Source organism: Xenopus laevis, chromosome 9_10L (genome assembly GCF_017654675.1).
Source record: "Xenopus laevis strain J_2021 chromosome 9_10L, Xenopus_laevis_v10.1, whole genome shotgun sequence".
Classification (NCBI taxonomy): Eukaryota; Metazoa; Chordata; class Amphibia; order Anura; family Pipidae; genus Xenopus; species Xenopus laevis.
Genome location: NC_054387.1, coordinates 82,128,819 through 82,149,744, shown reverse-complemented (window position 1 = coordinate 82,149,744; position 20,926 = coordinate 82,128,819). Strand labels below are relative to the sequence as shown.

At 43.4% G+C, this 20,926-nt stretch overlaps 1 protein-coding gene across 3 annotated transcripts in view; it reads right to left on the bottom strand.

Annotated features, from left to right (window-relative positions):
• Window positions 1–20,926, bottom strand: part of pcnt.L (pericentrin L homeolog) — a 78,816-nt gene that overhangs the window by 12,482 nt on the left and 45,408 nt on the right. For 2 of the 3 annotated variants that reach the window (XM_018236024.2, XM_018236025.2), the window contains exons 23-35: window positions 18,641–18,803; window positions 18,027–18,239; window positions 17,466–17,695; window positions 17,239–17,352; window positions 9,782–9,802; window positions 9,244–9,480; window positions 8,924–9,097; window positions 8,696–8,848; window positions 7,687–7,836; window positions 6,251–7,195; window positions 5,606–5,776; window positions 5,071–5,511; window positions 1,804–1,900 (exon numbers count right to left, since the gene is read on the bottom strand). In XM_018236024.2, coding sequence (XP_018091513.1) covers window positions 1,804–1,900; window positions 5,071–5,511; window positions 5,606–5,776; window positions 6,251–7,195; window positions 7,687–7,836; window positions 8,696–8,848; window positions 8,924–9,097; window positions 9,244–9,480; window positions 9,782–9,802; window positions 17,239–17,352; window positions 17,466–17,695; window positions 18,027–18,239; window positions 18,641–18,803 — 3,109 coding nt within the window. The remainder of the gene's footprint in view (window positions 1–1,803; window positions 1,901–5,070; window positions 5,512–5,605; window positions 5,777–6,250; window positions 7,196–7,686; window positions 7,837–8,695; window positions 8,849–8,923; window positions 9,098–9,243; window positions 9,481–9,781; window positions 9,803–17,238; window positions 17,353–17,465; window positions 17,696–18,026; window positions 18,240–18,640; window positions 18,804–20,926) is intronic. The other variant, XM_018236026.2, reaches the window with a different exon arrangement.

Sequence of the window (20,926 nt, the reverse complement as noted above, 5' to 3'; positions counted from 1 at the left end):
GGTAACAGTAGTATTTAAGCAGTGACAAAGTTTATTGGATTAACAGAAAATATGCATCATAACAAAATTAGAAAGGTGCATAAATGTGGGCACCCTAACAGAGATATTACATCAATACTAAATTGAGCCTCCTTTTGCAAATGTAACAGCCTCTAGACGCCTCCTATAGCCTTTGATGAGTGTGTGGATTCTGAATAGCGGTATATTTTTGACCATTCGTCCATACAAAATCTATCCAGTTCAGTTAAATTTGATGGCTCCTGAGCATGGACAACCTGCTTCGAATAATCCCAAAGATTTTCTATGATATTCATTTTGGGGGACTGTGACGGCCATTCCAGAATATTGTACTTCTCCCTCTGCATAAATGCCTTTGTAGATTTCCAAGCGTGTTTAGGGTCATTGTCTTGTTGGAATATCCAACCCCTGTGTAACTTCAACTTTGTGACTGATGCTTCAACATTATCCTGAAGAAATTGTTGATATTGGGTTGAATTCATCCGACCCTCGACTTTAACAAGGGCCCCAGTCCCTAAACTAGCCACACAGCCCCACAGCATGATGGAACCTCCACCAAATTTGACAGTAGGTAGCCGGTGTTTTTCTTGGAAAGCAGTGTTCTTTTTCCATCATGCAAAGCGCATTTTGTTATGACCAAATAACTAAATTTTTGTCTCATCAGTCCAAACTACTTTGTTCCAAAATGACTGTGGCTTGTCTAAATGAGCTTTTGCATACAACAAGCAACTGTTTGTGGCGTTAGTGCAGAAAGGGCTTCTTTCTCATCACCCTGCCATACAGATATTCTTTGTGCAAATTGCGCTGAATTGTAGAACGATGTAGAAGATGTTCTTGCAGGTCTTTGGAGGTGATCTTTGGGTTGTCTGTAACTATTCTCACAATCCTCTTCATATGCCGCTCCTGTATTTTTCTTGGCCTGCCAGACCTGGGTTTACAGCAACTGCGCCTGTGGCCCTCAATTTCCTGATTACATTCTTTACAGTTGAAACTGACAGTTTGAACCTCTGAGATTTTTTTTGTAGCCTTCCCCTAAACCAAGATACTGAACAATGCTTTGAGGATCCCATGCTGTCACTCTTCAGAGGAGAGTAAAACAGAAGCACAACTTGCAATTGGCCACCTTAAATACATTTTCTCATGATTGGATACACCTGCCTATGAAGTTCAAGGCTTAAACTAATCCAACCAATTTGGTGTTGCCAGTAATTAGTATTGAGCAGTTACATGCATTCAAATTAGCAAAATTACAAGGGTACCCGAATTTCAGTTTTTCACATTTGATTTAATGTCATACAACTGAATACTGCTTCACTAAAAATATTTGTTCAGATAACACCCCAGTACTCAGATGTTCCTGGGAAATGAAAGACATACCACTGTTATCTTTATTGTTGAAAGTGGAGTAAATTATTATGCATGCTTTGAGGGGTTCCCAAACTTTTCATATGACTGTAAGACTGTAATCTTCCTAAATAAAAGGATTTAACGGTCACAACAAAGGGTGAAGGGAGGGCATTGTATACTGGTAATCTTATTATCTACCTCCCCATGGCCAAAGGTGGAGTAACAGATTTTTTATGTATGATAAAAGTTTAGCACAAGCCCTATTAATTGAACTCGTCTTGCACAAGGTGGTTTACTGCCCCTTGTCAGAGTCACAGAACCGCATTCAAAAACATATTGGCTTTTGATAAATCTAACCTTTCCTACACAAAGCAAAATGTTGTTTAAATGCACATTACCCTAAAGGAGCTGCACATATTAAAACAATGGCAAACTTACACATTTTGTCGGTCTGTTCATGTACGATATTGTCATTACGGAATGTACCTCCATCCTCAGTTTCCGACTCTACCATGATGTGTTCTGTGTCTCCAACCTATGCAAGAAAAAGCATCACACAGAATGTTTTAAAAGGTTTGATGATATGAGGGTCATATGAATCACACAGAACACTAGGATTTTCTACTTCAAAAAGGTATGTAATGGGTATGGAGCCTTGCACTTAAACGGTCAGTATGGTTTGTATCTCAACAGCATACTTTCTTTTTTAAACATCTCACAATACATAGAACAAAAGGAATGATCACAACTAATATATGAACAGGTTTTCTGTGGACAAACAACTCCCCTAGCCAAGATAAATGGAGATTTGTAATTATTGATAGTAGAAAGGTACTGGGTTATGCCCAGCCCTAGTTTTTTCCTTGGCATCACAGGTAGAAAACAACAACAGCAGGATGAACAAAACCCAGCCATCATAGCAAAACTTTCAAGCAGCACATTCTCACATAGAACCAGTTGCTATGTTCTAGATTTTTCCCAAGTGAAATCTAAAGTGAATAATCACCTGTTAAGGATCCCACACCAAATAAATGTACTACATAATGCTCACAGAACATAAAGAGAAGATTTTTTAAAACACGCCACAAAATGCACAAATTCTATGACGCAGGTGAACCCTGAAGCTACCACCACCTGACCAGGCAGTAGCATCAAGGTTCCCTTCATGGCCAGCGTCAATAGGAGCAGCACACCAGCAACTGAAGCATCAGACAAAATTGTCACTCATGCTGAACAATTGTTCAGTGCTCAATTGAGGCAATTTGGCAAACCAGATGCATTTGCAGTAGGCCCAGCACAATTGCAACAAGTGCATTGTCCCCATTGTGACCGATGCAACTGGAATTCTTGAAAATGACGACTCGGGGGGGAAAAACATGGTGATTGAGTTAAAATTATACTTTGCTCACTGCACTTGTTGACTATATGAGCCCATTATGTTTTGTTCTGCTACTTGCCATGTTCCTGGGAAGATCTTCTGTATTCAGTATTACTATGCATTAATTAAGTATCTGTGGTGCATATTTTTTCTAAACCCATGTTTTCTTCCTAATGGCAATCAGTTTGATTTCTGCAGCATTGTCAGAATAGATAGCAGCTTCAGATGGCAATACACAACAATATACATGTGTCTGCATACCTTGACTTCTATAAAGTGTGTTAGAAGCGCAACTACCGTATATACTCGAGTATAAGCCGAGTTTTTCAGCATCCAAAATGTGCTGAAAAAGTCTACCTCGGCTTATACTCGGGTCAGCGGGCAGTAGCCGAGATTGCAGTCACTTTTAATCATTCCTATACCAACAGTACACTTGGGGAGAGACTGCAATATCCCACAATGCCCTCTGTTGGTTTTATGAAAGAATAACAGTGCACCCTCTGTTGGTTATATCAAAGAATAACTGACTGCAATATCACACAGCGCCATCTGTTGGTTGTATCAAAGAATAACAGTGACTGCAATATCACACATCGCCATCTGTTGGTTATATCAAAGAATAACAGTGACTGCAATATCACACAGCACCCTCTGTTGGTTGTATCAAAGAATAACAGTGACTGCAATATCACACAGCGCCATCTGTTGGTTATATTAAAGAATAACAGTAACTGCAATATCACACAGCACCCTCTGTTGGTTGTATCAAAGAATAACAGTGACTGCAATATCACACAGCGCCATCTTTTGGTTATATTAAAGAATAACAGTAACTGCAATATCACACAGCGCCATCTGTTGGTTGAATAAAGGATTAACAGTGATGGCAATATCACACAGTGCCATCTGTTGGTTATACGAAAGATCAGTGATGGTTTTATGACACACAGCACTCTCTGCACAATTCTCTGTCACCATCAACTTTGCAAAGAAGTCCGGTCGATCGCTGGGGGAGTCTCTTTGGCGGAAGGTGCGCTGCTGGGAGACAGGGCTGTAGTTGTGTCTAGGCTTATACTAGAGTCAATAAGTTTTCCCAGTTTTCGTAGGTAAAATTAGGTACCTCGGCTTATACTCGGATCGGCTTATACTCGAGTTTATACGGTATATGGAAGTGCAAAGAGTGTATTTTGGCGCAAATAACTAATGAAAATGCTTTTATATGCAACTGTCTGCAGGGAAATGCGGGAACATAAATTAGCCTTAATCGTCTTGAAGATGCGGATTGGAAGGTGAGCATTTGAATTGGATCAGGACTAAACTGACAGAAGGCACAGACAAAGACAAACCACTTATTATGCAAATTGTTATTATTTTGAGATGGCAGATATAATATAAACCCAGCCATAGCAGGGTCACCATGGAAGGGTTGGAATCAAGGTAGAACACTTAAGGCAACTGGATCCAGCACAACAAAAACATGCTCAACACTGATGTAACAGCACGTGACAGAGAATCACCAAATGCCTTTTAACCAACACACACCATGTACCATAGTTAATTTTAAAGTGGGTTAAAAAAAGACCAAAGTCCAAATAAAACCTAGCGTCCATGCATACATACACACACTGACCCCTCCATACACTGATTGAAACTGTATATACCTATATCCAGGGCTGTCCAACTGGCATGCGGCCCCGCAACCCCCCTTGTGAGGCCCCCCCATATGAAAGTCTGCCTGCCGTGTCTGCTTACCATGTATAAAATTTAAAAGATATCACTAGAGATGAACTGGCCCCTGCATTGCTTAAACCTCATTCAGGCTGTAATCCCCAGTATTCATACCTGTAATCCCCCTGCATAGTTCCCACTTGTAACGACTATTGTTCACACCCTAATGTTCACACCTAAATCCCAGACTGAAAATGGCCACATTGTTCATCTGTTCACACTCATATAAACTGCTGAAGGGGCACCAGAACTAGCACTGTGTCACTGTATGTAGTACATCTTAGAGTGGTGGTTAAGGCATTTACAGAATCAGCCATCACAACATCACCGGCAGTGCATTCCACAACCACTGTCCTCGCTGTGAAGAACAACCTACATTTCTTCAAATGAAAGTTCTGTTCCTCTAGTCTAAAGAGGTGGCCTCTGGTGCAGTGATCCTCTTTATGGTAAATAATGTCCCCTACTATTTGTCTATAATGCCCTCTAATGTAACCATATAACTCAACACATTCTTACACTCTACACATTTTAGCTGAAAGGTCTTACAAAAGCTATTCATATTTTGTCCATAAATATTTAAAAAATGGATGGCTGCTTACTGGACTTGTCCTTTGTGCAGAGTAGTTGCTTCCAGTGAGAGATGGTGTACTTGATCCCAGAAGATCATATTGAAGAGTTTGTTTCTGATACTCAGAAGATTTTGATGGTATAGGATCACAATCTGTGCTATAAGCAATGCTTAGTTCAGAGAAAGGAGTGAAAACCCTCATACTGTGAATGTGCTCCTCTTGTTTCCGGACCATGTCTGGTGAATCCCAGTCACTTAGGTCTGTTAGACTTTCCGTAAAGCTCCTGGGCTTAGTATAACCTCTAATGTGTGAGGCTACATTGTACCGGCCTTCCATATTCTGCTTCTGAAGCTCTTCAGACATGCTAGCAATTGTAACCTCTTGAGACTCCAGGGTTTTTTGGAGCTTCTGCACTTGTGCTCCAAGATTTTGAGAATGAGACTGCAGTTCAACCACACAAGCATCCCGCCTCTTTGGAGAAAAAAAAAGAATTAAAAATTATAACTAAAGGCCTAAAGTACTACGAGTTATAATGACATTGTATCTGTATTTTACAGATTCTCACCTTGAGTTGCTGAATGGCCTGCTGGGCCTTTGTCTCTCTATGCTCACATTCTATATGCAGTTCTTCCAGCTCACACTTCATTCTAGACAGCAGGTCTTGTGTATTGTGCAGTTGAGTTTCTTTCCCCATTAGCATTTCCTTAGCAGTGCTCAGCTGCTCCTTCAAGGAAACCTGTGAAAAATGAAGTCCCAAGGTTGGAAATTAGAAATAATGTTTTTGAGCAGCGTGAATACAAAAGGTCAGAAATAGATTGGTTGTGAGGAAGCTTGTTTACAAAAATGTCAGTAAAGGTGGCCATACACTATAAGATCTGCTTGTTTAGTGAGGTCGCCAACATGCCCACCAAAGGCAGGACGATATGGGGCTAATCCTATCTTTCGGCTCTACAGTTAAGGTTAGGTATGTCCATCTTTAGGAGTTAAGCAATCACTGACAACTGTCTATGACTGAAAATCCTTAACATTATTGCGATCTCGCACAGCAAAATTATTATAAGGGAAGTGTTCTAGTTTTTCTTCTTTATATAATTAACCTTTACACACATGCATTACATGAAAGCTAGGATTATTCATATGTATCTCTTGACAGGTTAGAAGACATTGCACATAGGAAAAAACATACATATTGTAAATAACCAGGCCTCACCAAATCTTGATCGGATTCGCATACGGAGATAACTTGATTCTTCTCAGTTTCTTGTGATTTTATTGCCTGGATTTCTTTGGCTTTATCTTCCCATGTGTTCAGATGTGGATTCAGATTATCTACCTCTTCTCTGTGCTTTTCTTGGTCTTTGGAAGATTTTTCTAGAAGCTCTTTTAATGCTTCATTGTTAGTACGCAATTCCTGCAGCTCTGAAATGGCTAGCTCATGAGAAAAACACTTTTGTGCAAACTGCTCTTCCAATACAGCTACATCTGCTGTTCTTTGCTCCTGCAGGGTCTGTACAAGCAACTCCTTTTCAGTCAAGAATGCTTTATTTTCCTGCAGAGTGTCTTGTATCTCCTGCACCTGAGAGGACAAGATGGCAACCTCTGATTCTCTCTGTGACAAGACCGTTCTGAGAAGCTCATGCTCTTCCTGAAGGCTAGTATGTTGCAATTCAAGAGAGTTCAATTCCTGGACCTTCTGTCTAGTGGACTCTTGTAGGTTGTGCAGATTCTGACCCAACACTTCAAGTTCAGCATGGTGTTGAGCTTGAATTTCTTCAAGGTTTTGTTGCAGAGTCTCTATCTCAGTCTTGTACATCATCAGCTCTTCCTCAAGATTTCTTAGGTCTTCTTTCCCCTTGCTTAATTGATCAAGCTCAGTCAAACTTCCATTGTGCAGTTTCCGAGCTCCTTTTCGCAGCTCACTCTTCAGATTCTCCACCTCTCCAAGCCCCAGCTGATCTAGGCTCTCCTGGCTATCACTAACCTCATGCCGGTTGGGACCAAGTTGGACCAGTTCCTGCTGTAATTTCTCAATCACTTCGTGCAGCTGTTCTACTTCCTCTTCCTTGTCTTTACGCAACCTCTCCAGGTCGCTACGGAGATGTTCAACCAGTGATTCCTCAAGCTGATCTACCTCTGAAGACTTGGACTGTAGAGTCTATAGGAAAAAATGATTGAAAGGCAGCTTTATTTAGCAGGCAAGCAAATGCTTGTATACGTTTCCATCTAATAGTACTCTGTGACAGCATGCTCATCTGGAAACTATGGATCATCATGCTTTTAGGCTGAAAAAATTTAGATGTTAAAATATGGATTTTGTTAACAGACATTCTTGCTTATTTAACACGATAGTAAAAGGTATTATTACTACAGAGCAAAAGCAATTATAAATAGAACATTACGGGAAATGGCTTCACCATTTCTCAGAGCATTATAGAGAATATTTTATTTATTTATTTATTTTTTAAGTATAGAATCCATTATCTGATAGCCTTTCTTGCATATGTTCAGTATAGTTTTTCTCCAAAATGGACAGCAAATGGCACAAAATATTTTTTACCTGCATTCTACACAGTGAGTAGTTTAGATTTTAATTTTTAGGTCTTATTTTTCTTTGAATAGAGGTTATGTTCTAAGCAAACAACTTACCAACTTTTCCAGCTCCTGTTGCAACTGCAAGATCTGCTCATTAAGATGATCAATTTCTTGGTTCTTTTCTTGCAACAAGGCCTGAGGAAGCTCTAATGAAGAGTTGTCTCTTTCTTGATCCCGTTGGACTTTCAAAGAAAAAAGGTCTTCCTGTAATCGAGTTAAAAAAAAGTTATATTGTTTTTATATAAAATTTATGCAACATTCAATTCAGTCTAGGTCTGTCTAACTAGAAGGAGCACCAAAGAACTAATATTTTTGCCAACCTCACATTGATGAAATTAAGGATCTTAAGGATCCTCGTTGCAAGCATTTATTTAAACATTAGGCCCAAAGTATTGGAAAAGATTGAGAACTCTGATTTAAATAACTTTAATCTAGTTTAACTGCTTGGTTGATAATACAGGTATAATATTTTACACATAAGAAATGCAAACTTTTTTTTTTGTTTTAGTCTGTCCACTGGGGTTTCCAATGACCACAAATGGTGAGACCTCTTAACATAAGAAGAGCTTTTGTTTCTAAGCCAGGGCTGCCCAAAGTTTTTGCAACGAGGGCCAGATTTCGTGAGGTGAAAATGTGTGGGGGCCGACCATTCAGCCCGACATTCTTTGAACCATTAACATTAAATTACAGGAATCCAGTAACTGTAGCAGTAATATTTGCGCACATTAGTGAAATGATCTGCCACTTGGTCTATACTGTTGCCGTGTGCTGAAGGTGTTAGTAATAGACACGTACTGGCACGTAGAGATGAGCTGCTCTCCCATACTTCTTTAGGGCTGAAGGTGTCAATAGACGTAGTATAGACCAAGTGGCAGACCATTTCACTAAATGTGCCCAAATATTACTGCTAAGGGATTCCTGATAGCACTGTGCTGGGGGGCCTCATTATTATATTATTATATATTATTAATTTTATGACGGAGGCTGAGGGCCAGTGTAAATTCGAAAATGGGCCCCCGGGCCACACATTGGATATGCCTGTTCTAAGCCTACAAGGGTTTACCTTTAGTTGAAAAACTTCCTCCTGAAATTCATGTGCAACCAACTCATTCTGTTTGCTTTGGACCTCTAGTTGCATATTCAGTTGAAGAACCTCTTCGGTTTTGTTCATCAGGTCTTCTCTGAATTGCTCCAGTTGCTCAGCCAGACTTTCAGCCTACAATCAGATGCAAGGATACTTAGCTTACTTACTTCCATTTTAATTTGTTTGTGCAAGTAGCTGGTATATTACCTCCTTCTCCTTAATGAGCAGAGCCTCACGTTCAGCCTGCAACTGCTCTTTTAATAAAATATTTTCAGACTCTCCAGCCAAAGGTACTCTGTGCCGGGCCTCATCTAGTTTTGACTGAAGGGCAGAAATCTGAAGAGCGTTGTTGTATTGCTGCTTTTGCAAAGCATCCTTGTCCTGAAATGGGAGGCAAAATTTAAAAGGACTGAGGAAAAGATCAAATGTATTATATCTTGCCACTTCACAAACCAGATTAAACATCCAAGCTAAAGTATATTTCTACTTTATGTTACTAGTTCATTAACCCCTATACCCCAAATTACCTGCAGAATTTCTTTCTGGGTCTTGTGCAATTTATGTAGCTCTTCCTCTAGTTGAGTGCATTTCTTGGCTGCATCTGCATTGCTCAGTGCTGCCTGCTCTAGCTCTTGGATTCTAATCAGCATTTTGTCTATCTCCTCATTTCTTTCTGTGATCTGCTGTTCAAGATGATCTCTTCCTTGCAATAGTAGGTTGCAGTCATCTGCTTTCTCCTTTACTTGAGCCTCCAAATTCTCTATCTGTGAAGAAAATCAGAAAACTGGGTATAAACAAATCTGTTCATTAAATAAAGGGCACAACTCAGTGTGCTCTACAGCATGAGTTAGAACTAGAGTCTAGTTGCATGCCACATTAAAGCTGGTCTCTACAATTATTACTACTAAAAACTAAGCGTTTTCAAAGCATGCATACAACATTCTTACTGCACAGAAAGATGCCATGCAGAAACATGTATTCTACAGCAAACATGTAGAACAATGCATGTATGAAGAAAAAAAAAAAAAAAAAAAAAAAGCATCATTGCAGACAGCATGCATATACCTGAATACGCCAGTCAAGGAGCTGTGCCAATAACATAGAAGAGGAAAAGAAAAAGCCATTTAAAATTTAGAGAATATGCCTACTAGGCATCTCGTGGGATGACAAAGTATGTAAGTTTGTTGCTTCAAAATATAAAACGTATTCACCTATTTGAAATATTACTCACTGTTAATATTAAAGGAACAGAATAAAAAGATAACAGGATTTTTGATACTCACCGTTAAATCTGTTTCTCTGTGGTCGATAGGGGGACACAGGGACTATGGGTTAAGCTCCACCCTCCAGGAGGCAGGACACTTATTCAAATGAAAAAAGGGGGCGTGCCAGTACTACGGCTTAACCCCAGGCTAGAGCCAATGTATTCAGTTGGTATCAAAGACCTGCTAACCAAAAAACATAAGTAATGCTCATATAAAATATTAACGGCAGAACAGATAACTCTGGAAGAAATTCCACACAGACCAACACGGTCAAACTCGCATCGGGCGGGAAGCCCTGTGTCCCCTATCGACCACAGAGAAACAGATTTAACGGTGAGTATCAAAAATCCTGTTTTCTCTGTTGTCTCAAGGGGGACACAGGGACTATGGGGACTTAACAAAGCAGCCCCAGAACAGCAGGGTGGGAGCGAGAGAAAAGACACATTATTGCACTACAGAGTGCAACACCTTGCGGCCAAAAGCGGCTTCCGCAGAGGAAAACGTGTCAATTTTGTAAAATTTTGTGAAGGTGTGAACGGAGGACCAGGTAGCCGCTCTGCAGATCTGGTCCAAAGAAGCCGAGTTGCGCCATGCCCAGGAGGCCCCCACCGACCTCGTGGAATGGGCTCGGACGCCCTCCGGCGGAGATTTACCTTTGGCTAGGTAAGCCTGACGAATGGTCTCCCGTAACCATCGAGCAATGGAGGTCTTGGATGCTGCCAGGCCTCGGCGGGCCCCAGAAGGCAGTACGAAAAGATTTTGAGACAATCGAAAATCCTTGGATCGCTGAATATACCAGCGGAGAGCCCGGACAACGTCCAGACCATGAAGTCTGCGTTCTTTGTCGTTCTTGGGATCCGGGCAGAGTGAGGGTAGAACGATCTCCTGATTTATGTGAAAGGATGAAACCACCTTAGGCAGAAAGGACGGTAAGGTGCGGAGCACCGCTTTGTCTTTGTGGAAGACAAGGAAGGCAGGATCGCAAGATAAGGCACTGAGTTCAGAGACTCTCCGAGTTGATGATATTGCCACGAGGAAGACAACTTTCCAGGTAAGCCATTGTTCAGAGACAGTCCCGAGTGGCTCGAAGGGGGGATCCAAAAGAGCATCCAAAACAGTATTCAGGTCCCAGCCAGGGACTGGTGGACGGAATGGAGGACTGATGTGTGCAACACCCTGCAGAAAGGTGCCGACGGAATCATCCAGAGCCAAACGGTGTTGAAACAATACAGAGAGAGCTGAAACTTGAACTTTCAAGGAACTGAGCTTCAGGCCCAACTGCAGACCCCGTTGGAGAAAAGACAGCACTCTAGGGATGTTACAGTCCGTGAGGGAAAAGGGGCTGGAGATGGGAATTGCGGCATCGTTGCACCAATTCCAATAGTTGCGCCAGACTCTGTGATAAGCTTTAGAAGAAGTGAGTTTGCGTGATTGCAGCATAGTAGCAATGACATCCTCCGCTATTCCCTGTCGTTTCCAGATGGCCGCCTCAATAGCCAACCCGTCAAAACGAAGAGGCCCGGGTTGTGGTGGGAGATGGGACCTTGTCGGAGAAGATCGTTCCTGAGGGCTAAGCGAACGGGCGGTGCTATGGACATGTCCCGGAGATCCGAGAACCACGTTCTTCTGGGCCAGAATGGAGCTATGACAATGACTGTGACAGGGGACCGCTTGATCTTCTTTAGAACCCGTGGTAACATGGGGAGAGGCGGGAAGATGTAGGCTAGGTCGAACAGCCAACATTGCGTCATGGCGTCGACCCCTGCAGCGAGAGGATCCCGTGAGCGGGCGAAGAAGTGTTCACTTTGCGGTTGTTCCTGGAGGCCATCAGGTCGATTTGAGGACGCCCCCAACGATGAACGAGGTCCGCAAAGGCTTCTGGGTGAAGTTCCCATTCCCCTGGGTCCAGGAGATTGCGGCTGAGAAAGTCCGCTCTGGTGTTGTCGACTCCCGGGATGTGAATGGCGGACAGTCTTGCCGCATTGGATTCTGCCCAACTTAGAATCTGCTGAACTTCCGCTAGCGCTGCTCTGCTGCGGGTTCCTCCCTGGCGGTTTATGTATGCGACTGTGGTGGAGTTGTCGCTTTGGACTCTTATCGCTTTGGCTTGGAGAAGAGAGGACCAGTGAAGGAGCGCCAACTTTACGGCGCGGAGTTCCAGGATGTTTATGGAGAGTTTGGACTCCGCGGGAGACCACAGACCTTGTGCGGATAGGGAGTTGAATGTTGCTCCCCACCCCAGGAGACTGGCGTCGGTCGTGAGAACCGTCCAATCCGGTGTGGCCCAGGATTGACCCCTGGACAGATTGCTCGGCTTGAGCCACCACTGGAGAGACAGCCTGGTGGAGGGCAGAAGAGTCATCTTCTGAAGGAGAGATCCGCCCTTCCAGGCAGCTAGAATGTTGGATTGAAGGGGGCGTAGGTGAAGTTGAGCAAAGGGTACCGCCTCTATGGTGGACACCATTGATCCCAGGACTTTCATGGCCAGATGAACAGTAGGGCACTGAGAGTGCAGGAGAAGTCTGGAAAGGGATCGTAGCTTCTCCTGTTTGTCGAGTGGGAGTAAGACACGTTGTGTCAGAGTATTGAACTCGAGACCCAGAAAGGTCATCTGGTGACTGGGAACAAGGTTGGATTTCTTCCAGTTGATGGTCCAACCAAATTCTTGTAGAAGGACAATCGCTCGACGGAGATCCTCTGCGCTCCTCTCTGCTGTGCTGGCCTTGAGTAGCAGATCGTCCAGATAAGGGGTCACCGAAATCCCCTGAAGCCGTAATGCCGCAGCCGTCACCGCCATGAGTTTGGTGAACACCCTGGGGGCTGATGTGAGACCGAAGGGGAGCGCCACAAACTGGAAGTGACGATTCTTGAAGGCGAACCTCAGAAACCGATGATGAGGAGGCCAAATCGGGACGTGAAGGTAAGCATCCTTGATGTCTAGGGACATCAGAAATTCCTTCGACTCCATGCCTCGAATGACTGATCGCAGAGTTTCCATTTTGAAGCGAACTGAGCGGATGTACTTGTTGAGGAATTTCAGGTCTAGAACTGGCCTGAAGGACCCGTCCTTCTTGGGGACTAGAAAGAGGTTGGAGTAGAAACCGGAGAAAATCTCTGATGGGGGTACTGGTACGATCACCCCACTTTGCTCCATTTTGGTGATGCAATCCAGAAAGGCCTGGCCCTTGGTGGGACTGGTTGGAATTCTGGACATGAGGAATTTTCTTGGGGGAAAGGACGAAAAATCGAGATGATAACCCTCTGTGATGATCTCGTTGACCCAGGCGTCTGAGGAGTGTCGACTCCACACCTCCCGGAATTGCAGAAGTCTTCCCCCTATGGACTGCTGCGGTTCCGGAGGGGATGGCCCGTCAGCCTGATACGGGCTTGTCGGAGGAAGATTTGTTCTGGAATTTGGAATTCTTCCAAGTTGGGCGTCCCTTGTCAGAAGGTTTGGAGCGAAAATTGGAGCGTCGAGGCGGACTGTATCTGCGTGAAGATCGGGCAGATTGGCCTCGAAAAAATTTCCTTTGACGAAAGGACTGAGTAGATCTAGCCTTAGCTTGTGGGAGGAATGTGCTCTTTCCCCCAGTGGCTTGGGAAATAATTTTCTCGAGTTCCTCACCGAACAGTCTCTGTCCCTTAAAGGGTATAGAAGTTAGGGACTTCTTAGAACTGAGGTCAGCAGTCCAATTCTTCAACCAGAGAGTTCACCTAGCGGCTACTGATAGAGCTGAAGTCCGTGCGGTGATCTGTGCGGTGTCTAGTGTGGTTTCGGACAGATAGGCCAATGCCTCAGCTATAGATTGAACAGATGAGACGAGGTCGACTCTAGGAACACCCTCCTGAATATCAGTAAGGAGGGAGTCGGCCCATGCTTGAATCGCTCTGGCTACCCAGGCCGACGCTAGGACTGGACGTAGGGTAGAACCGGCTGACGAGTAAACGGCTTTGAGAAAACCTTCGAGACGTCGGTCAGATGGGTCTTTGAATGCAGCCGCGTCTGTGACTGGAAGTGTAGTTGATTTTGACAAACGAGAGACAGGAGCATCGACTGTAGGGGGCATAGACCATTTGTCCACCAATTCCTTTGAAAAGGGGTAGGATTTGGAGAATTTGCGAGTGGCTTGAAATTTTCGTTCCGGAAAATTCCATTCTTCTTGTATGATAGCTAAGAGCTGATCGTGTGATGGGAAACAGAGCGAGGATTTGTGTTGTCTTTTGAACAAGCTGGAGGTTTGAGCCTGTTCCTTTGACTGAGAAACTTTTAATACCTCAGTAACACCTTTGATGATATGTTCGATATCGTGTTGGACATCGTGGCCTTTAGCCTCATCCTCAAGTTCCTCTTCATCCTCCGACGACACCTCGGAGGGGAGAAGTTCGCCCTCTGAATGAGAGGAATCCCCTCCCGCAGTTGAACCATCAGAGGGAGTGTGGGTCCCTGTGCGTGGTCTGGAAGGCTCTGGTCTCTTGCGTTTTCCACTGGATCTTTGACCCAGTCTGGTCAAGGCTTTACCCAAATTATCTGCGAGGGCAGGTAGATTTTGAAGGGAGGCCAGAGACTGTGAGAGTTGCAGAGCCCACAGAGGAGCAGGGGGTTCTGAAGAGGGCCCAGCTGCGCTGTCTTGAGGAGTGTCGTCTCCTGACGGGGGACCCGATAGTTCTGTGTGAGGGAAATTAGAGCCCCCTGAAACAGGTACAACAGAAGCTCCCTTGGAGCAAGATCTGCAAAGGGGCTCCCCCTGTCCCCCTGGAATTTTGGATTGGCAATTCTTGCAGGCAAAATAGGTGATTTGACCTGCTGTTGCTGGTGCTCTGCCCCCCCCCGCCCTGGGGAATAGTCCCCCAGACTTACCTTCTGCCATAAGCAGTGTCTGTGGTACCTGCTGAATAACTGGCTGTGTGCACTGAAGGTTAAGCAGCTTTGTCCCAATTGGCAATCACTGCTGCTAGGAAGGTGCGTTCCAAAAACGGGCTGTATAAGGGCACTGAGCTGGTTAAGGAGCTGAGAGCAGGAAGGAACGCGTCCTCAGGGAGGTAGTGGAAGCGCAAAATGGCCGCCGCAATGGAAAAGGGCGCGAGATGCGGTGAAAGAGAGGCTTGGAACGCGGTTCCGCCCCCTCCTCTCACATGCGTTCCAAAGGAAGCGCGCTGCGCCGCGAATGGCGCCAATGTAAGGGAAAAAACCCCTGCAGTACCCCCTGAGGAAACGTAGAAAGGTAGGAATAGAAGGGAAAACATAAAAAAACCAGGAGCCCTGGCAGAAAGAAACATCCCCTCTTGCAGCACAACAGCCAGTCAATAGCAGTAGATGGGGGGGGGGGGACCCAGAGCGTGAAGTCAAAGTAATCTTTGTACTCACATGCAGCCGCACTGTAAGGCCCTCTGCTCTCCCTCAAGGATTGCAGGCATGCCTACGCGAGTCTGTATAGCCTATAGGCCAGGGAATGACTCCAGTGGGCCTCCCACGGAGGAGGTGTACTCAACAGATACAGGTAGCCCTGATTGTGGTAGCACCCCTGTCTACTTGAAGCTTGAAAACTTGGAGCTTGCATGTTGTCCATCCTCCTAGTAAGCAGGACACTTAAAAACTGAATACATTGGCTCTAGCCTGGGGTTAAGCCGTAGTACTGGCACGCCCCCTTTTTTCATTTGAATAAGTGTCCTGCCTCCTGGAGGGTGGAGCTTAACCCATAGTCCCTGTGTCCCCCTTGAGACAACAGAGAAATACGGTTTGTTCATATTCAGTAATTTTTTTTTTTCTTTTCATTTTTGTTTTGGAATAACCGGCTTTGGTACCCCTTTTGGGTTTTTTTACACTAAGGTGACTGTGTACTATTATTTGCCAACAGACCACTCCATAGTACTGTATTTTTAACGCCAATTTAACCAATTAAAATAATCTTATGATAAATAGATCTGATTTAGTATAGTATATCCTGAAAAACCAGCCTAATATAGTTCATTTTTTTTTATCTCTTCTGTTGGCTTTTAATGCTCATTATATCACTTCTTCTTGTCTCAGCAATCCTTAAAGAGGTTGTTCATCACTGAGTTAACTTTTAGTATGATGTAGAGAGTGATATTTTGCAACAATTGGTTTTCATTTTTTATTATTTATTTTTGAGTTATTTAGCTTTTTATTTTTTTTTTGCAGCTCTCTAGTTTAAATGGCTGCAATTTGGTTGCTAGGGTCCAAATTATCCTAGCAACCATGCACTGAAATGAATAAGAGACTGGAATATGAATGTGAGAGAACAGAAAATAACAATAATAAATTTGTAGCTTCATAGAGCATTTGTTTTTTAGATGGGACCCCCCCCCCCCACTTGAAAGCTGAAAGGAGTCAGAAGATGGCAAATAATTAAAAAAAAAAAAAAAAGTATGAAAAAAATAGGCCATTTTATAACATACTAAAACTTTTCAATGGGTTTTTATTATTTATTTTTAAAGTTTTTGAAATATTTACCTTCTTCTACTTAGTTTCCAACGCTGATATGGGGGTCACTGACCCCATTTAAAAATAAATATTCTGTAAGGCTACACATTTATTGTTATTGTTACTTTTTATTAATTATCTTTCCATTCAGGCCCTTTCCTATTCACATTCCAGTCCATTATTCAAATAAATGCATGGTTGCTAGAGTAATTTGTACCCTAGCAACCAGATTCTGGAAACTGCAAACTGGAGAGCTGCTAAATAAAAAGCTAAATAACTCAAAAACCCAAAATACACAAATAAAAAATTAAAACCAATTGCAAACGGTCTCACAATATTGCTCTCTACATCATACGTAAAGGAAACATTTTATGTAGAAAACAAGTCTATAGCAGCGAGTTTAACCAGAAACACAACTTTCAAGCACATTCCTTCTATATCTAAGAGTTAGTCTCGCCCATCTGTTCGACTTTCTGCTGCCTCCTTTTCCAGGTTGTGCAAGGAAGCCGGCAGCACTCAGTTCACTGAACTGAAGCCTGCCTTTTCTTGTGTGTGTGACTGGAGAGCTGTGATTGGCTATCCTACTCCTACTGTACTTCTGGCAGGGACTATTAGGACATGTCCACCACTCATTTGAAACTTGAACATCAGAGAACATCTATAGGGAGCTTAAATAAGGGGTTATTTTTGAAGATAAAGCTCATATTAATTTTTTGCACTGTGACAGCAACAACATATATTGCATACAAAATTAGGGGTGCTGATGTGGAGACACAATGGATAGTAGATGCCAGTATGATCTCATTTGTACTCACCCCATAGGCTCTTGAGTCACCTTGATTTTTAAATGCAAGTTTAAGCTGTTCCTCCAGCTTCTGAATCTCTTGCTGGAATTCATCTCTTTCATGCTCACGTTCAACAGCCTGCTCCTGAACGAGGAAAGGACAGGGGAAAAAATTGTTATTGTCTGGCACAGTATCAAAGCATAATTTCTTCATTAAAATTTGAAAAACCTATGTACAAAGAGGTTAGAACATCTCACATCCATAAAGTGTCTCTGGTTCTTCAGTTGCTTCTCCAGTGACTGAATTTGTTGCTGAAGATCAGACATATCATTTGTTTTCCTAAGAAGTTCTTGGTTGCGAGACATTTGCTCTTCAAACTCCATCTCAAGCACTTTCATCTGAGATAGTAGGTTCGACTGATCCTTTTTCGCTTGGCAGTGCAAGTCAATCTTTTCTTGGGCCAATCGCTCGGTTTCTTTTAAAAGTTCTGGAATGTAAAAGCATTTACACATAAACCTTCATTAAAATCAAAATCAGTTGCAAGACAATGAATCAGAGCTGAGAACTTACACAACACTATACAACACTGATAATCAACTACTGCACAGTGGCAATGATTTCCTGCGTTTGATACCATCTGAGGCACCATCTGCATTTAATTTACTTATGGGGTTCTTCCAGGGTTTAGAAATAAACAAGTCACTTAGCTTGTCTAGAGTATATATGATAGGGACCTTAGACTGCAAGCTTAGACTCCACTGAGACAGTGTTCTCTTTTTTCTGATCACTCTTCAGTTCATTTCATAAGATAAACTCACCTGCTTCAACATTTTTCACGCTGCCGGACAAAACTTCCTGCAGTTTAAGGAGAACCGCTTTCTCTTCTCCTAAAATAGATGGCTCCTGGCACAAAACTTTCAGTTGTTCACGCGACTTCTCCAGCTCAACAACCAGAAGACGCTCAGCATTTTCCTTTCCTGATAATGTTTTCTCCAGCGTTGCTTTCTCAGCTGCATAACCCTCAATAAGACCTGTAAAGCAAAACTTTTCTAAGAACTACTGCTACCACCAGTAGATGTGTGCAAGTGAAGACCTTTAGGCACTGTGCCACATCTCTTTCAAATCCCAAGATGTGAGTCTTAAAGTGCCATTAATGCTTACGGTAATGGGCTGCACCAGGTTTTCCACTAACAACTATAGGTCATCTGTCTGCTGTTCACCAGTGACCAAGAACCATCAATGGACATCAGCCTCTCGCACAACTTGGTCAAAAGTGTATTCTAACTTTGTTATCCATTTCAAAATTATATTTTAAACCAGACCCCAAATGTGCAGTATTGTGAAAAACTCTTCCAAACGAAATTGGTCAATGTACCTGTCCATGTCCTGTACTGTAGAGTTCCATACTTCTGCTATAACACGTTTTAATTACCTTGAGCTTTGTGCAGTTCCACTTGCAGCTGGTTCTTAGCTTCTCTCTCTAATGCCAACTGTTTTTTCATCTCTTGGTTCTGTACAACTACTTGAGCCATCTCTAGATTATTGCTTCTTAACTTCTCCTGGATTTTCTGCTGCATTTCTTGGGCAAATTCAAGCTGAGGGACAGGAAACAATACAAATTAATAGAATAAATGTGTTAACTGTAATAAGATAGTAAAAGTCTATGTACCGTATATACTCGCGTATAAGCCGAGTTTTTCAGCACCCAAAATGTGCTGAAAAACTCGACCTCGGCTTATACGCGGGTCATACGCACATACTGTAGCCAATCCCTCACCGGATACTGTAGCCAATCCCTCACCGGATACGAGGCTCCTTCTGCGGCCCCAACACACCTCCCTCTCCCATAGCGCATCAGGACTCTGTGACTGACTGTCACGATCGCCGCCCGGAGCAGGTCCAGGAGCTCCGGGCGGCGCGTCCTTCCCTGCCGGCGTCCTTCCAAAATGGCGGCGCCCATGGCCGCCACGTGGGTAGAGGCGCCGGCGCCGCTACCCACGTGGCGGCCATGGGCGCCGCCATTTTGGGAGCGACGCCGGCAGGGAAGGACGCGCCGCCCGGAGCTCCTGGACCTGCTCCGGGCGGCGATCGTGACAGTCAGTCACAGAGTCCTGACCATATTCAGGCATGGAGGTAGCAGGACCAGGGCCCTTTTGTATAAAGTGTTGTGTTATTTCTCAGCACCCACTGCTAGCCCTGTATTCTATATGGATTATCTTCTCCCTACAGGAACCAGCATGGCAGCACCAACTGCTAAACAGGGGCTTATTTATAATAATGGGATTATTGGACCCCCTTCCCCCATCCAGGCCATATTCTCCTAGAAGAGTTTGTGACCAAAATAAGCAGAGGAATTTCAAAGCTCTTGCTGCGGACTGTAAACATTTACATGTGTCCTGCACACTGTTGGGGCCGCAGAAGGAGCCTCGTATGTAGTTGCTGCATCTCTCCATCTCTCTGCCCCTGGTTGAGTTATAAGTTATTTTACTGTGACTGGTGTGCTTACAATTTTTTTTTTTTAAACTGTGGGCAGGCCTACCTTTCATTGTTATTCAGTGGGTGCAGGTACAGATTGATTTTCAATCAGCCCCTAGGCTTATACACGAGTCAATAAATTTTTCCAGTTTTCTTAGGTAAATTAGGTACCTCGGCTTATACACGGGTCGGCTTATACACGAGTATATACGGTACTAGTTATTTGTGATGCCACCAATTTTGAAATAGGAATTTATGCTACTCTCTAAAATGTCATCTTTATGGACACTCAGACCTAATGACATATTAATGTCACATGGAAATTTTGGGCAATCTCACCTGGGTAATAGTGCTCTCTTGCATCCTGTTCCAAAAGCAAACAAGCTGTACTTGAACATGGCAGTGGGCACCAAAGGTTTAATCCCTCCTTTCGAAGACTGGACAGGAACTTGCAAATGAATAAATTGAAGGGTAATTCTGGTTTAGCAAAGTGCTGTCTCAGAGATTTGACTATCTGACCAGGATTATGACGTAAACAGGTAACACAAGAAAAAAAATTCCCCTTCATAAATTAGCCTCCCTTTCCCCACGCCGCCATCTTTTTGATTTCTTAACTCCCCCTTAAAGAGGGTTGGAAAACCTTGCCCATTGCCATGTTCCAGTACAGGAAACGAAAATCTTGTTAAGCATTTATTGATTTTCTGTTTTCTGGTTACTTACACATGGCAGTGGACACCATAGGGATGTACAGAAGCAGCCAAGACATGGGTGGGTTAAGCAAAAAGTTTACTTATTCAGTGCACAGTTAAGTACAGCGGAACCAAAATTGGAAAGGGTTTTTGAGTAAACATCAGATTTGTAAAACGTGTCCCACGAACTCCATACTGCTGCCTTGCAGATATCTTCTGAAGTTACCTGGGCTCGGAGTGCCCAGGATGCTGCTGTACCTCTGGTTGAATGTGCCTTAACCTGAGAGGGTACGGTGTGGGACTGGTGTGAATATGCCATTATGATGCTTTCCTTTATCCAGTTAGCCACTGTGTTTTTGGTAGGTCGATTTCCCATTCTAGTACCTTGCGTGATGATCAATAAAGAGTTGGCTTTTTTGATCTCCTTAGTTCTGTCGAGGTAGATTTTGAGACATTTGACTACATCTAGAGAATGCCATTTCTCTTCTTCGATGGAACTTGGGTTCTCGAAAAATGTAGGTAGTATGATGGTTTGAGACATATGGCGCTTGGAC